Genomic DNA, 17,520 nt, shown 5'->3' on the forward strand with positions numbered 1-17,520 from the left:
GCTTTTTAAATTTTTTTCTTAATTCTTATTATTTTTAATCTTATTTTATTTTTTTGATTTTTCCCAGGTGATGCTAATATTACATATTCTTTTTTTTTTTTTTGAGACAGAGTCTCACTTTGTTGCCCAGGCTAGAGTGAGTGCTGTGGCGTCAGCCTAGCTCACAGCAGCCTCAAACTCCTGGGCTCAAGCAATCTTGCTGCCTCAGCCTCCCAAGTAGCTGGGATTACAGGCATGGGCCCATGCCTGGCTAATATTTTCTCTATATATTGGCCAATTAAATTTCTTTCTATTTATAGTAGAGACGGGGGTCTCGCTCTTGCTCAGGTTGGTTTTGAACTCCTGAGCTCAAATGATCCGCCCACCTAGGCCTCCCAGAGTGCTAGGATTACAGGCATGAGCCACTGTGCCCAGCCCCAGTTGATAATTTCTTATGCATTGAAAACCCAGGTCTGCTGAATGAATTATAGAAGCTCCAGGTGTTAGCAGAAAAATACTCCTCAGGTAGTTCTGTTGAGTAGTTAAAAAAAAAAAAAAAGGAAGAGTCCACTTGCTTAAGGCTTCTTGGCCATGGATCCAGGGGGAATTAAATAATTTTTTTAAAAAGAAAAGGAAAGGAAAAAAGAGGAAAGAGAAAGTCAGCCCTGCACTATCTTCTGTGGAGAGTCAGCTAGGCAGATGGCCTCCAGAGTAAGGGGTGAGCTGTCTGAGCAGACTTGCCAGAAGTAGGGACCAGCCTCATGCCATTTATGATAGTGATGGGTGCCCAAAAAGGGGAGGTCTGACTGGCAGCTCCCAGGGTGGATTCTCTCTGTTCCCCGGGAGTTGGTCAGAATCTTTATTCCTGCAGTCAGAGAATAAAAAAACCCAGCAAGTCTACTTGTCAACTTAGTGAGGAGGAGCTTCAGACACCGTGGACCCTGAGGGTGATGGTCAGGTCAGTCCTTCTGTAGAGACAGGTCTGTGTGGGGAAGTGCCCCAAGGGGGTAGGTGAGCTGCAGCAGCAGGTGGCCCCCAGACAGTGTCTGACACCACACCCTGGGGCTTGACAGGACCCTAGCAATGCCCTGTATTCGGACTATATTCTGAATACCACCAAGAGAATATCCATCATGCCCAGCTAATTTTTTGTCCTTGTATTTTTAGTTCTCCATGTATAATTTTAGTTGCCCAGCTAATTTCTTTCGATTTTTAGTAGAGATGGGGGTCTCACTCTTGCTCAGGCTGGTCTTGAACTCCTGAGCTCAAATGATCCGCCCACCTAGGCCTCCCAGAGTGCTAGGATTACAGGCGTGAGCCACTGCCCCGCCGTGAGCAGTTTTCTTATTCGAGTTCAAAATGGGTCGTACAGCAGGAGACAACTTGCAACATCAACCGTGTATTTGGCCAGGAACAACTAACGAACGTGCAGTGCAGTGGTAGTTCAAGAGGTCTTGCAAAGGAGACAAAAGCCTTGAAGATAAGAAGCACAGTAGCTGGCCACCATAAGTTGACAATGACCAATTGAGAGCAATCATGGAAGCTGATCCTCCTAACAACTACATGAGAAGTTGCTGAGTAACTCAGTGTTGACCATTCTACAGTCTTGGGCATTTGAAGCAAATTGGAAAGGTAAGAAACCTTGATAAGGATAAGTGGATGCCTCATGAACTGACCGAAAATCAAAACAATCCGTTGTTTTAAAGTATTGTCTTCTCTTCTTGTGCGCAAAAACAAACCATTTCTCTTTCGGATTGTGATGTGTGATGAAAAGTGGATTTCATATGACAACTGGTGATTACTAGCACAGTGATTAGACCAAGAAGTAGCTCCAAAACACTTCCTAAAGTCAAACTTGTACTAAAAAAGGTCATGGTCACTATTTGGTGGTCTGGGGCCAGTCTGATCCATTACAGCTTTCTGATCCTGGTGAAAACGGTATATCTGCAAGGTATGCTCAGCAAATCGATGAGATGCACCGAACACTGCACTGCCTGCAGCGGTATTGGCCAACAGAAGGGGCCCAATTCCTCTCCACGACAAAGCCTGACCACACGTCGCACAACCAGCACTTCAAAAGTTGAACGAATTGGGCTACAAAATTTTCCCCCATCTACCATATTCACCTGACCTCTTGCCAACTGACTACCACTTCTTCAAGCATCTTGACAACTGTTTGCAGGGAAAACACTTCCGCAACCAGCAGGATGCAGAAAATGCTTTCCAAGAGTTTGTTGATTCCTGAAGCATGGGTTTTTAGGCTACAGGAATATAAACAAACTAATTTCTCATTGGCAAAAATGTTAATTGTAATGGTTCCTATTTTGATTAATAAAGATGTGTTTGAGCCTAGTTATAATGCGGTCCAAAACCGCAATTACTTTTGCACCGACCTAATAGAAGTGTTCAGAAACTGCTCTGCAGAGAGCTGCCTTGCCTCTGTCTAGGACTATTGGAGGTACTGATGTTCTCTGCAGTTTTGGTCCCGTTCTGCTGGAGACTCAGCAAGGCTGCAAGGCCTGGATCTTGGAAGAGGGCAGGAGCTGGAGTTGGCAGATTGGCTGCATTTATAATCTTTTAAATTGCTGGCTGTAAATTATAAGACACCCGAATCCTGTCTGAGCCTTAAAAATAATGACCTACAAGGGAGCCGGAAGATTCCTGCGTGGGTCTTAGCTCTGTGTTTGCTAAGTTTTGATGATGTTGGGCAAATCCCTTGGTCTAACCTGAGCTCTGCTTTCACCTTGCAGGGTGGTCTTGGCTATCATATCAGTCTGCTATGGCTGCCATAACAAAATACCAAGCTAAGAGCTTAAATAGCAGAAATTTATTTTCTCACAGTTCTGGAGGCCAGAGGTCCCAGATCAAGGCACCCACAGTTTGGGGTTCTAGTGAGGACCAGCTTTCTAGCTTGTAGATGGCTGCTGGGCCCTCAGGGCCTTTTCTTTGTGTGCCTCCAGGGAAAGAGGAAGCCCTCTTCTTAGAAGGACACCAGTCCTGTTAGATTAGGGCCCACCATTGTGACCTCATTTAACTTGAATTACCTAGAGACCCCATCTCCAGCGCAGTCACATTGGGGTTAGTGCTTCAGCGTTTGAATTTGAGAACACAGTTGGGTTCCTTACAAGTATTAAAAGATATCGTGTGTAGTAACATTGTAAATCTTAAAAAGCTTAGACAAATGATAGATGCTGTTGCTATTCTGTCCCACAAGGCTTGGCTCTGACTGCAGTTATATATAAGCCAGGGGTTCTGAGAGCAGCACCAGACCCACATCCATGGCTTGGTTTGTGCATCCTCATTTTAGGTTTGTCTTCATGATTAAGTCAGGGCTAACACTGCATAGGTGATGTGTCCTTTCTCAGGCAGTTGTGAGGTGCTTCCAGTAGTTTGTTGACAAGAATAAAGTACAGAATCTACAAACAATGTACATTTTTATAAATTAACACAAATTTGAGGTTATCTCTGTGACAGTGTCACTCTTGCTTACTGCTTTCTTGTTGGATAGAAAGGGTTGAAGTTAAACTCTATCCTATCCAGGGCACTGACTAGAAGGTGTGTCTTGGGGGTGGGTCTCCAGCCTGAGAGCACACTTGTATGTGTGGGAAGGGACCCGGCCAGCTTGAGGGATGTATAGAGCTGTCCTCCGTTCTCTCCTGGCTGGGATTCTCTGCGACTGCATCCCTGTGTCTTGGGGCCAGGCCTGCAGTTTCCCCTCTGGAGAACTATTTTTAACTGGTCATGTTTCTTTTTTTAAGGTTACTTTTGGCTTTTTTCTTATTACAAAAGCAATAGATGTTCTTTGCAGAAAAATGAAGAGAAGGCCATGAAAACTCCTGTTTTTATCAGCATCGGGGTCAGCTGGAGTCAGAAAAATTGCTTCCTGCTCTGCCCTATAAAGTAACTGAGACAGCCCTGAATGTAGTGAATATCAGTTACTGGAATTTTTCTCAGAGTGAGAAGCCTCTGGGCAGAGGAGGAGACCCCAAGGAACATGCTGGAATAACAACTAAAGGTCCTAAAATATGCTCTGGAAGAGTTGCTTTGACAGACAAACTTTTGTCTTGCTAAGGAATGGAACGGGGTTGAGGGAGGAGCTGGATTGCTCTGTCTTCATATTGGACAGACTCAAAGTTTAGAATATACTCTTGAAAGAATTGGTTTGAAAGGCACCAGATCAAGTCTCCTTGGCACCCATTTGTCTCCTCTGGTTCTGACCTCAGTTCATGGCATCATTTTAGTAGTTGTATGAGTTTTATTAAATTAGCACATGCTGCTTCTATTTAAAAAACCCAAATATGACAAAAAGAAACTGATGCTATACTATCCAGATATAACTAACCACTATTAATTTTTTAAACTTTTGTTTGGAAATAATTTCCCTTTAGAGATAAGTTACAAAAATAAAAAGGCCCCTTCTAGAATCTCCTGTTCTTAACATTTGACCTCATTTTGCCATTCTCATGTATCATTCTCTCTCTCTTGCTCTCTGTGTATGTATGTGTATGGAGACACACATAAATACATATGTTTATCTTAACCATTAGAGATGGTCTTTGTTCAGTCATCTGTAACAAAAATACCATAGACTGGATAGCCTATAAACCACAGGAATTCATTTCTTACAGTTCTGGAAGCTGGGAGTCCAAGGTGAAGGCACCACCTGGTGGGAGCCCATTCTTCATAGCACCTTCTCACTGCGTGCTTACATGACCATAGGGAAAACAAGCTTTCTTGGGCTTCTTTTATAAGGGCGCTAATCCTATTCATGAGGGCTCCACTCATGACCTAATTACCTCCCAATACCATCATGGGGTTATGATTCCACACATGAATTTTGGGATGACACATTCAGTTCTCGGCAGAGAATAAGCTACATACATCATCACACTTTATCCTTAAATCCTTCAGTATCTGTTTCCTAAGAATCAAGGTACTCTCTTCCATAACCTCAGTACAATTAACAACATCAGTAAATTCATCATCAGCTGCACCCTTATTTCAATCTTGTCTGTTGACCCAATAACTGCCCCTTCTAGTTTAGGATCCAGTCTAGGGTCAGGTGTTGCATTTGGTGTTCCTGTCTTTTTTTAGCACCCTTTAATCTGGAGCATTTCCTCAGTCTTCCTTTGTCTTTATGACATTCACACTTTGGGATAAGGCAGTTCTCCTCCTCTAGCTTGACATTCCTCATTTTAGGTTTGTCTTCATGATTAAGTCGGGGATAACACTGCATAGGTGATGTGTCCTTTCAGGTACCACGGCGGGTGCACATGATGGCCATATGTCACCATTACTAAGGTTCATTTTGATTACCCAGAGTGTGGCCCACTCTGTCCAGTGTATAACTATTGTTTTTTTTTTCTCCCTTGTGCTTTAAGTGCTCTACAAGGAGACATTCTAAGACTGGACAAATACCTTGCTCCTCCAAAACATTTCCCTATAAGGTAGCATGTGTTAGTTCTTGCTTGAACCAATCTTGATTATATGATGGTTGCAAAATGATAGTATTCTGAATGTAGCACTTGCTCCCTATTTAGCATTCTGTTGTGAGCAAGAGCCTTCTCTCCCTATTTATTTATCTTTGTTGACTCACTAACTCCTATTTCTAAATGTTTTAAAATAATGACTATTTAATTATGATTGCACTCATACTGTCCCATATTTAGCCAGTTGGAGGCCCTCAAGCTGGCTCCTGTGACCTATGGCATGCCCATCACTTTTTTTTTTTTTTTTTTTTTGAGACAGAGTCTCACTCTGTTGCCTGGGCTAGAGTACTGTGGCATCAGCCTAGCTCACAGCAACCTCAAACTCCTGGGCTCAAGCGATCCTCCTGCCTCAGCCTCCCAGGTAGCTGGGAGTACAGGCACGCACCACCATGCCTGGCTACTTTTTCTATATATTTTTAATTGGCCAATTAATTCCTTCCTATTTTTTTAGTAGAAACGGGAGATCACATTTGCTCAGGCTGGTTTTGAACTAATGACCTTGAGCGATCTGCCCGCCTTGGCCTCTCAGAGTGCTAGGATTACAGGCGTGAGTCACTGCACCTGGCCCCCATCACTTTTTTGAGCACTTCTTTACTGTCTAGTAAAAGATGCTCAGACTCATCTTATTTCCCTGCCCCAGCCCCAGCCCCAGCCCTAGCCCTAGCACCATTCAGGATCTCTAAGGAGTCCTTGTTTCTTTTAGCATAGAATGGCATTAAAGGGTGCCAGGTATGCTCATTGCCTTGACAATGTCTTTGCTTCTTGGCCATTTCAGTGGACAGAGCTAGGAATGCATGTGTGCATGCATATACACTCAGAAATAGACATGTACACATCTGCATATCTACACACATACACATAGACATGCACATGAGCATGCAAATAGAAATCACAGTTCATACCAGTATGCTTCTGCAAGTTGTGACTTCCTCCATTCCATATTTGTATGCCCTTTCTTCAACAGTGAGAACCCTGGCTTCTGACAAAATGAACACATTTATTCATTTGCTCATTCCTACAATATACCTAAAAGAGTTTATTCTTTTGCTCTGTTGCCCAGGCTAGTGTGCCATGGCATCAGCCTAGCTCGTGGCAACCTCAAACTCCTAGGCTCAAGTAATCCTCCCGCCTTAGCCTCCTGAGTAGCTTGGACTACAGGTGTATGACCCCAAGCCCAGCTAATTTTTTTCTATTTTTAGTAGAGACAAGGTATCACTTCTGCTCAGACTGGTCTCGAACTCCTGAGCTCAAGTGATCCTCCACCACGGCCTCCCAGAGTGCTAGGATTACAGGTGTGAGTCACCCTGCCAGGCCTAATAGTTTATTCTTGATTGGACTACAGCTGTCATACACACTTAAAGGACTCAGGATCACCACTCCCTGCCCACATTGTTAACTTTGATAAACATCCTTTTAGATTTCTCATATTATATATACCTATAGATAACTATGTACAATTTTATTCAATTGTAATTATGCTGTACATACTGTACTATAACCTGACTTTTCACTCCACTAAATAACATATTAACATCTTTCCATAAGATTTCATCCAACATTTTTGTCCACAAAAAGAAATCTTGTATGATGGTAATGGTTGCAGAATAACACCATGATTCCCTGTTATTGCACCTTGATTTTAAAAGGCATCCAGTTTTTCACTATTATATATAAAGCTGGCATCAACACCTTTGTAACTAAATCTTAATTATTTCCTTAGGATAGAAGTGGAATTACTGGTCAAAGGGTATGTATATTTTTATGTCTTTCTGAATGGCTGTATTTATGCTCTGGCCAGCAGTTTTTGAGAGTGCTGGTTTTTGTAGACCAATGTTGCTCAACTGTGGCTGCACATCAGAATCATTGCGGGCACTTTTAAAAGCAGTGATCCCCAGGACTGGCTCCCTAAGATTCTGGTTTCATGGATCTGGGGTGTGAACCAGGGTTTGTAGTTTTTAAAAGCTCCCCAAAAGATTTTCATATGCAGCCAATTTGATAGGTGAGAGTGGATTTTCATTATTGTAATTATGATTTTCTTCTGAAATTGTTTCAGACATTCAGATTTGGGAGAAGTGGCCCCAGAAATTAAAGCGTCAGAGAGACGAGCAGCCGTGGCCATTGCAGGTAAAGTTGGACTCTGAAGCAGACGTGCTTCTGTCCTGTTGGGATTCGGGGCTCCAGCCCTTCTTTGAGCTGAGGATTGTGGACCTCAAAAATAAGTTCAAAGCTTTTATGTTCCCTTTTACAAGAAGATTCCATCTAAGGGTCTTTTAGGTATTCCTCATACATTCAAAATTGGATTCAGTTTTAAGCAGGTGATTATCACATAATTTACTAGGAAAGCACATTACATCAACTTTAGTGTCATAATTGCCACCCTGGGTGGTATAGTTTATCTTCTAAACTTGGCACTTCTGAGAGTGAAATGGGTGTTGTGACAATAGGCATAAATTGGGATTGTCCCAGTGCAGACTGGGACTCGTAGTCTTCTGGTCATGGTCCACATAGGCTAGGCTGGTTTGGGAGTGGGACTGTCACACTCACACCCTTTGTAACTTCACCTTTAGCATATGGTGGCCACACTCCAAACATTTTTTTTTTTTTTTTGAGACAGCATCTTACTCTGTTGCCCGGGCTAGAGTTCCATGGCGTCAGCCTAGCTCACAGTAACCTCAAACTCCTGGGCTCAAGCAGCCTTCTGCCTCAGCTTCCCGAGTAGATGGGACTACAGTCATGTACCAAGACCACCTGGCTGATTTTTCTATTATTAATAGAGATGGGGTCTTGCTCTTGCTAAGGCTAGTCTCGAACTCCTGGGCTCAAACAATCCGCCTGCCTTGGCCTCCCAGAATGATAGGATTACAGGCTTGAGCCACCATGCCTGGTCTCCAAATATCTTAATTTCCCTTAATAACTCATTTTGGATCTATCATTCGTTAATTAGGCACTTCTCAAAATGAAGGTGTCCTGTTGGATATTAATGGTGTCATGTAAAAACAAAAACCCACAACAATATTAAATAATCAAATTTTATTCATTCAAACAGGTATTTATTGAACACTCGTAATGTGCTAGCATTGTATGCATTGGGATGTAGTAAACAATAGTAAATGAAATGGCCAAAAGTCCTTCATGGGACTTAAATTCTAGAAAGTAGGCACTATGGGGATTAGTGGCTAGTTGGTCAAGGCTCACAGCAAAGTTGGGATTAAGCAGTAATTGCACAAAGCCCTTCAATTTCTCCACATCTAGAATTGTGCTATTCAGTACAGCAGCCACTAGGTGCATGATTTAAAGTTAAACAAAATTTGGCTGGGCACGGTGGCTCACGCCTATAATCCTAGCACTCTGGGAGGCCGAGGCGGGCAGATTGCTCGAGGTCAGGAGTTCAAAACCAGCCTGAGCAAGAGCGAGACCCTGTCTCTACTATAAAATAGAAAGAAATTAATTGGCCAACTAATATACATAGAAAAAATTAGCCGGGCATGGTGGTGCATGCCTGTAGTCCCAGGTACTTGGGAGGCTGAGGCAGAAGGATTGCTTGAACCCAGGAATTTGAGGTTGCTGTGAACTAGGCTGACGTCACGGCACTCTAGCCTGGGCAACAAAGTGAGACTCTGTCTCAAAAAAATAAAATAAAATAAACAAAATTAAAAATTTAGCTCCTTTAGTCATTCTAGCCATTTGTCAAGTGCTCAGTAGCCACACACAGCTAGTGGCTACATCTTGGACGTTTCAGATGCAGAATATTTTCTTCATCTGAGGAAGCTCTTATGGAGAGTGATCTGGAAAGATGAGAAAGAAAACATGGGGATAGGGTGAGGAAAGGGAACAGCCTTATCAGATGCCTATCAGGAGCTAGGTTGCCTTAGTTTTTACAATAACTCTGAGATAGTTATCAAGCCTTTGTTTCATTTGAGGAAACTTGAGACCCAGAGACATTCTGGTCATTCCCTAAACTTTAATCTCTGTATCTCTCTAGTGAATAAGCTACTAGTACTTAATTTAAAACAATTTTTCTTCATGAGATATATGAATTCCTCTTGAGCATATGCTTCATTATTTTTGAGACAGAGTCTTTATTGCCCTGAGTAGAATGCCATGGTGTTAGCCTAGCTCGAAGCAACCTCAAACTCCTGGGCTCAAGCGATCCTTCTGCCTCAGCCTCCCAAGTCGCTGGGACTACAGGCATGCACCACAATACTCGGCTAATTTTTTCTGTATGTTTTTTAATTGGCCAATTAATTTCTTTCTTTTTTTATTTTTCAGTAGAGACTTCTTACTCTTGCTCAGGCTGGTTTCGAACTCCTCACCTTGAGTGATTCGCCCACCTCAGCTTCCCAGAGTGCTAGGATTACAGGCATGAGCCACCACGCCCACCCTTACTTTCTTGATAATGTCCTTTGAGGCACAAGAGCTTTTTATTTTGATGAAGTCCAGTTTATCTGTTTTTGTTTCCTGTGCTTTTGGTGTTACATCTAAGAATCTATTACCAAATCCAAGGTTATGAAGATTTACTCCCATATCATCTTCTAAGAGATGGTTTTAGCTATTATAGTTAGATTGTTGATCCTTCTTGAGTTAATTTTTGTATATGGCATGAGTGAGGGGTCCAACTTTATTATTTTACATGTAGATGTCCGTACCTCATTTATAACACTAACAGCCCCAAGGTGTTAAATGGTGTCTTTACTGTCCAATAATAATTATTCCAACATTTGATAAAAAATTCTATTTGGTGAGTACTGTAATAATTAGGGGGGAAGATCATCCTGTCTGATAGGTAAAAAATGGTTTTAACTGCCCCTCTTTGAGCTCTCCAACAATAGGCTCATAACAGTTCTTACTGGTTTCACTTTCAGTGGCAGGGCCTGGTCCACACTCTGTTCTTACGTTCCATTTGAGCCCAGTGCTCCCATTGAGTCAGGGCTTGTCTTGTCCTTAGATCAGTTCCTGCCCAATAGGGAGTGTAGTGGAGTCTGGGCATGCATCCTTGACCCCATCCTCCTGTTGTCTCTCTAGCTCCACACCAAAGCTATTTCCTATCCAAAACCAAGGAAGGCCCTGTTTTCTCTGGGTCTGGAGGTTACTCCTGAATCCAGCTGAAATCTACTCTCAGAACTATGCCAACCCCATGTCTGGTATCGCTAGACTTTTCACATTCTCTTCTCTAACCATTTTCTTTCCTCATATGACATTTTGGATTCTTTGGAAAAATTCTTATGGCATCTCTTCTTCACTTTGAATAGAGTATCCTTTGACTGCGTAACATTGTGGTTTGATCTGTGATGATCTTGCGTCTTCTCTGACATTCTCGTGCTTTCCCAGCCCCCCTTTTTTTCTCCCCTTTTCTCTTTACTGCTCAACACGTGCCTGTCTCCCAGAGACACGATCAAAGAAGACAGTTTGAAATGTTAGGTTTGTCTCACTGAATCATGAGAGAATTGATAAACCTGAAGAATCTTTTCTTAATTTATAAGCTTTTCAATATATAAATTTTGAAACTGGTGATACTTTTAACTTGCATCAAAAGTCAAAACAGTGAAACACACACACAGAGAAATCTCCTTTATGAGTTTGTAAGCAAATCTATAGGGGTTTAAGGTCTTTTTCCCCATGTAAATATCTGAATTGCACTAAAATATATCCTATAATTAAAATGTTAATGTTGATGGACACATATATATATCATGTTAGAGACTTGGAACAGAGTCGCAGTTCTTCTCCCCTACCCCCGTGTATTTGTGCTCTGATATAAATATCATTTTAAGTGATTATAAAAACTTATGCGGGCCAGGTGCGGTGGCTCATGCCTGTAATCCTAGCACTCTGGGAGGCCGAGGCAGGTGGATCGCTCGAGGTCAGGAGTTCAAAACCCCCCCAGAGCAAGAGCAAGACCCCATTTCTACTAAAAATAGAAAGAAAAAAAAATAGAAAGAAATTAATTGTCCAACTAAAAATATATAGAAAAAATTAGCTGGGCATGGTGGTACATGCCTGTAGTCCCAACTACTTGGGAGGCTGAGGCAGAAGGATTGCTTGAGCCCAGGAGATTGAGGTTGCTGTGAGCTAGGCTGACGCCATGACATTGTCAGGGCAACAGAGTGAGACTCTGTCTCCAAAAAAAAAAAAAAAAACTTATGCGCCCAGCCAAGTTTGGTTATTCTATAAGGAATATATTCTAGAGCAAATCTTTGTCCTATATGTAGCTGTTACTACTTTGTGACATTTTGTCTTGGAAATAAAATAAAATTTAAGTAGTTCTTTTGACTCAGGCCAGAGAGTAAAAATAAAAATATAAAAATAAATAATGGCCAGGCTCAGTGGCTCATGTCTGTAATCCTAACACTCTGGGAGGCCAAGGCTGGAGGATCGCTTGAGGCCAGGATTTTGAGACCAGCCTGAGCATGAGCAAGACCTGGGTCTCTACAAAAAATGGAAAAATTTAGCCGGGTGTGGTGGCATGTGCCTGTGGACCCAGCTACTTGGGAAGCTGAGGCAGGAGAATACCTTGAGCCCAGGCCCAGGAGTTTGAGGTTGCTGTGAGCTATGATAATGCCACTGCACTCTAGCCTGGGCAACAAAGTAAAACTCTGTCTAAATGTGTGTGTGTGTGTGTGTGCATAAGTACATACATAATTTAATACATATATAAATAAACAAACTGAAACCAATAATAGCACTAAAAATAACATCAGCTGCCATATTGTCACTTGAACTCTTTAGAAAGTTTCTAACCTGCTGTTGAAACTGATTGTATGTATTTTTTTTCCTTGTAGATTTGGAATGGAGAGAAATGGAAGGAGATGACTGCGAGTTCCGTTATGGAGGTAGAAACTACTATAGGATTTGGCAATAGATTGGATTAGGGAAAGGGGAAATGGGTAAAGTGATGAATAACTGGGACTTTGTTTTGAACAATTGAGAGAAGTTGCTATCTTGGTAAGAAAGGAGGATTCTGGGTTTAGCTTAAATTACTTTGTATTAATGAGAGGCATATTTTTTGATTGATGCTCCATTTTCCTTTTTCCATAGATGGTACAAATGAGGCTCAGGACAATGACTTTCCAACAGGTAAGCATTTTCTGTCTGTTCTAGCTTTCTATTCTATGGAAAAGGGGGTATCATTTAGACAGGTAATTTCCACACTTAACTGTATCAAATCACCTGGGGACCCAGGGCACTCAGATTTAGGATACCCTAGTTCATTAATCCTTTGTGCATCATTAATAATATTGCTAAAAAGAAAGAACCCAACCCCCTGGGGAGCTTGTTAACCACATAGAGCAACCAACCCCCTACCATCCCCCATCCTGCCACCACCACTAAATATGTCTACTACTTGTAGTGAGTTAATGTCTCTGGAGTTGAAGCCCAGGAATGTTTTATTTTTTAGCAATTTCCTGAAGTAATTCTAATCACTTCAAACAGCCAAGTTTAGAAACCATCCATCTGGTCCGGTAGCTTCACTTATAGGTCAGGGTCTTGGACCCATAGCTGTCCAGCAGCCTTCCAAGGACCACACACCAGGCATGGGTGCTGCTATAAATAGCCTTGTCTGTTCAGTCTTTTCCTCATTGCTCTTTATACTACCATACTGCTTAAAAAATAAAGATAGTTGTTCTGTCTGGACAAGAAAAACAATGTAATGTTCCTAGTTTCATTCAGGAAAACTAGGAAACCTGAATAACACCAATGAAGGTGACTCTTCCCACACGGTTCTTTTGTTTTTGCAGTAAATTCACAGGGCCCCTGTATTCTCTAGGGCTGTCCCTGCAGCCACACTGCCTGTAGAATTCTGTGAGTCCTGCTGGTCAGCCGGGGAGTGGTCCTGAATCTGTCACTTGAACTTCCTGGGCAACAGGAGAAGGGCTGGATCAGCCAGTATTTCTTCTCATGGTTTATTTGAGCATCTAAGGTGGCATCGTGCATGTCGCTTCCTCTCTTAAAGGAACTGAAGAAAAGCTGGTAGCTTGGTGGAATTTGTATTTGTCTGTTTTGTACATTAACATTTAAAGTGAGCTAATATGTGCAGTATGAACATTAGTAAAATGCTGGGCCAAGACATGGGATGGTAGAGGGAACCTTTGGACGTAGCAATACTACCTAGCTTGTAAGGTTTTTTTGGTGTTTTTTTTTTTTATTATTATTAAAAAATTTAATTTCTATTTTTAGTAGAGATGGGGGTCTCACACTTGCTCAGGCTGCTCCTGAAAGGAGCAACTGCATCCTGCTCTCTGAAAGGCATTACACTGTCCCTTCAGACACCTGCTGGGCTCTCCCTTACCAGCTGTACCCTGACCCCTAACTCAGGGGTACCGGGTGAGCACTTATGTCTTCATTTCTTTCCACAGTGGAGAGAAGCAGGCTTCAAGAAATGCTGTCACTTTTGGGCCTAGAGACATACCAGGTCCAGAAACTCAGCCTCCAGGACTCTCTGCAGATCAGTTTTGACAGTATGAAGAACTGGGCCCCTCAGGTTCCCAAAGACTTGCCCTGGAATTTCCTCAGGAAGCTGCAGGCCCTCAATGCTGAAGCCAGGAACACCACCATGGTGCTGGACTTGCTCCCGGATGCCAGGCCCGTGGAGAAGGAGAGCCAGATGGAGGAGGAGATCATCTACTGGGACCCAGCAGATGACATCGCCGCTGACATTTATTCTTTTTCTGAGCTGCCGACTCCTGACACACCTGTGAACCCCTTAGATCTCCTTTGTGCCCTTCTGCTCTCCTCAGACAGTTTCCTGCAACAAGAAATCGTGTTGAAAATGTCCCTCTGCCAGTTTGCACTCCCTCTAGTGCTGCCTGACTCAGAAAACCACTACCACACGTTCCTCCTGTGGGCCATGCGGGGCATTGTGCGGACATGGTGGTCCCACCTCCCAAGGGGGGTGGGGAGCTTCCGAGAAGACAGCGTGGTCCTGTCCAGAACCCCCACCTTTGCCTTTGTGCGCATGGATGTCAGCAGCAACTCCAAGTCCCAGCTGCTCAACGCCATCCTCAGCCCAGGGCACAGGCAGTGGGACTGCTTCTGGCATCGGGATCTCAACCTGGGCACCAATCCCCGCGAGATCTCAGATGGGCTGGTAGAAATTTCCTGGTTTTTTCCCAGCGGCAGGGAGGACTTGGACATTTTCCCAGAGCCTGTGGCCTTTCTGAACCTGAGAGGTGACATCGGCTCTCACTGGCTGCAGTTTAAGCTCTTGACAGAAATCTCCTCCGCTGTGTTTATACTGACGGACAACATCAGTAAGAAGGAATACAAACTGCTCTATTCCATGAGGGAGTCGACCACAAAGTACTACTTCATCCTGAGCCCCTACCGCGGGAAACGCAACACAAACCTGAGATTCCTGAATAAATTAATTCCCGTGCTGAAAATAGACCACTCGCACGTCCTGGTGAAGGTGAGCAGCACGGACAGCGAGAGCTTCGTGAAGCGGATCCGCGCCATCATCGGGAACGTGGCGCGGGCCCCCTGCAGGAGGGTGTCCGTGGAGGACATGGCGCACGCAGCCCGAAAGCTGGGCCTGAAGGTTGATGAGGACTGTGAGGAGTGTCAGAAGGCGAAAGACCGCATGGAGAGAATTACCAGGAAAATCAAAGACTCGGACGCCTACAGGAGGGACGAGCTGAGGCTGCAGGGGGACCCCTGGAGAAAGGCAGCCCAAGTGGAGAAAGAGTTCTGCCAGCTGCAGTGGGCCAAGGACCCCCCTGAGAAGCACAGGGCTGAGCTGAGGCGTCGGCTGCTGGAACTTCGGATGCAGCAGAACGGCCACGACCCCACCTCGGGGGTGCAGGAGTTTATCTCGGGGATCAGCAGCCCCTCCCCAGGGGAGAAGCAGTACTTCCTGAGGTGGATGGAGTGGGGGCTGGCACGGGTGGCCCAGCCTCGGCTGCGACAACCTCCGGAGACTCTCCTCACCCTGAGACCAAAGCACGGGGGCGCTGCAGACTTGGGCGAGCCGCTCTGGCCGGAGCCCCTGGGGGTGGAGCATTTCCTGCGGGAGATGGGGCAGTTTTACGAGGCCGAGAGCTGCCTCGTGGAGGCAGGGAGGCTGCCGGCAGGACAGAGGCGCTTCGCCCACTTCCCAGGCTTGGCCTCGGAGCTGCTGCTGACAGGGCTGCCCCTGGAGCTGATCGACGGCAGCACCCTGAGCACCCCCGTGCGCTGGGTCTCGGGGCTCCTGAAGGAGCTGCACGTGCGGCTGGAGAGAAGGTCGAGACTGGTGGTCCTGTCAGCCCTGGGCGTGCCGGGCACAGGGAAGTCCACGCTCCTCAACACCATGTTTGGACTACGGTTTGCCACGGGGAAGAGCTGGGGTCCTCGAGGGGCCTTCATGCAGCTCATCACAGTGGCTGAGGGCTTCAGCCAGGACCTGGGCTGTGACCACATCCTGGTGATAGACTCTGGGGGCTTGATAGGTGGGGCCTTGACCTCTGCTGGGGACAGGTTTGAGCTGGAGGCTTCCTTGGCCACTCTGCTCATGGGGCTGAGCAACGTCACTGTGGTCAGTTTAGCTGAAACAAGGGACATCCCGCCAGCTATTCTGCATGCATTTCTGAGGTTGGAAAAAACAGGGCACATGCCCAACTATCAGTTTGTATACCAGAACCTACACGACATGTCTGCCTCTGGCCCTAGGCCAAGAGACAAGAGACAGCTCTTGGACTCACCCAGCGACCTGAGCAGAGCTGCAGCCCAGATGGAGAAACAGGGTGATGGCTTCCGGGCGCTGGCAGGCCTGGCCTTCTGTGACCCTGAGAAGCAGCACATCTGGCACATCCCTGGCCTGTGGCACGGAGCACCCCCCATGGCCGCAGTGAGCTTGGCCTATAGTGAAGCCATATTTGAATTGAAGAGATGCCTGCTAGAAAACATCAGGAACGGTCTGTCCAACCAAAACAAAAACATCCAGCAGCTCATTGAGCTGGTGAGACGGCTGTAAGTGTGGAGAAAAGCCAAGTTCAGGTGCAGGAGGCTGCTTCAGGCAGCCTGTTCTGATGGGGTGTCCACATGGGGGCTGCACCCTGGCACCTGAGAGTAGCCAGTGTCTGATCCCCATGAGAGGGAAGAGAAGCAAAAGACAGGGGGTTTGGAGTCTCCTAAACAGTGTTAAGAAAGGAAGTTGCCTCACAGACAAGCTCAGAGATGTTATCAGGAATATAAAAGGCCCTGGGGCTGGGGAGACACAAGCAGTAATTTGTTCTCAGCCCGTCAGAGATCCCGTGGGGTTGGCCCTCTGTACAGCTGCTCTTATCACTGGCCCCCGCAGCGGGGAGCAGCCTCCTCAGTCACTGCAGGCCCAGGCAGGCAGGGGCCACCCAGGACAGAGGTGGGGAGGTTGTCCTGAGGAAGCAGAGGTGGGCCTTGTCCCCACCCAACCCAGGGTCCTCCTGGTGGACCGGCATTTAAGATGTTTTGGTGACATGATCCTGGCCCATGTGGTAAGTGCCTGCTGTGTGCAAGGCACTCCTGTGCCACCATATTTATTGACTGATCTGTGAAGCCTTCCCTGCCCCCTGCCCAGGAAGAGATCATCAGTAGCCCTGTTGCACCCCGACGCACTTTGTTATACCTCTGCCACGACACTTCACACAGCGCGTTGTAACTTGTGTTGTTTACATGTCTGCCCCCCAGACTGTGAGCTCCTTGAGGGCAGGGACTGTACATTATCCAGCTGTGTCCCCTGGGCCTGGCACATTGCAGGCGCTAAATAAATCTTTGTTGAATGAATGCACAATGATAGTGATGGGCAGGTTCTGCCTCTCTGTTCCTTCATTCTCCTGTGTTTCCTCAACGAGGATAGGAGGGCACGGCAGGCACATCTGGAGTGGTGGGCAGTGCGGAGACTCACCAGGGGAAAATGCCATGCCGTACCCTCTCTTTAAGCAAAGAGCCATTCTTCAGGCTGTCACTGGGAACCAGAAGCAGATACCTTCACAGTAACTGAGGTGTTTCCATTATTGCCCCATGTCACAGGTGAGGACCAGGAGGCCTAGGGCAGTGAGCCCCTGCCGCAGAGCGCACACCTGGATGGGCAGCCAGGAGC

The 17,520-nt window shown here is 45.4% G+C and overlaps 1 protein-coding gene across 5 annotated transcripts in view; it reads left to right on the top strand.

Moving 5' to 3' along the window:
• Nucleotides 1–17,214, top strand: part of URGCP (upregulator of cell proliferation) — a 42,316-nt gene extending 25,102 nt beyond the window's left edge. For 2 of the 5 annotated variants that reach the window (XM_012741531.3, XM_012741529.3), the window contains exons 2-6: nucleotides 7,189–7,215; nucleotides 7,522–7,592; nucleotides 12,248–12,298; nucleotides 12,504–12,542; nucleotides 13,823–17,214. In XM_012741531.3, the coding sequence (XP_012596985.1) occupies nucleotides 12,265–12,298; nucleotides 12,504–12,542; nucleotides 13,823–16,416 (2,667 nt within the window). In that variant the 5' untranslated portion in view covers nucleotides 7,189–7,215; nucleotides 7,522–7,592; nucleotides 12,248–12,264 and the 3' untranslated portion in view covers nucleotides 16,417–17,214. Of the gene's footprint in view, nucleotides 1–327; nucleotides 7,216–7,521; nucleotides 7,593–12,247; nucleotides 12,299–12,503; nucleotides 12,543–13,822 lie in introns of all 5 variants that reach the window. The other 3 variants (XM_012741532.3, XM_012741530.3, XM_076006279.1) reach the window with 2 other exon arrangements.
• Nucleotides 17,215–17,520: the final 306 nt, after the last annotated feature.

The sequence above is a fragment of the Microcebus murinus genome, chromosome 9 (genome assembly GCF_040939455.1).
Source record: "Microcebus murinus isolate Inina chromosome 9, M.murinus_Inina_mat1.0, whole genome shotgun sequence".
NCBI lineage: Eukaryota > Metazoa > Chordata > Mammalia > Primates > Cheirogaleidae > Microcebus > Microcebus murinus.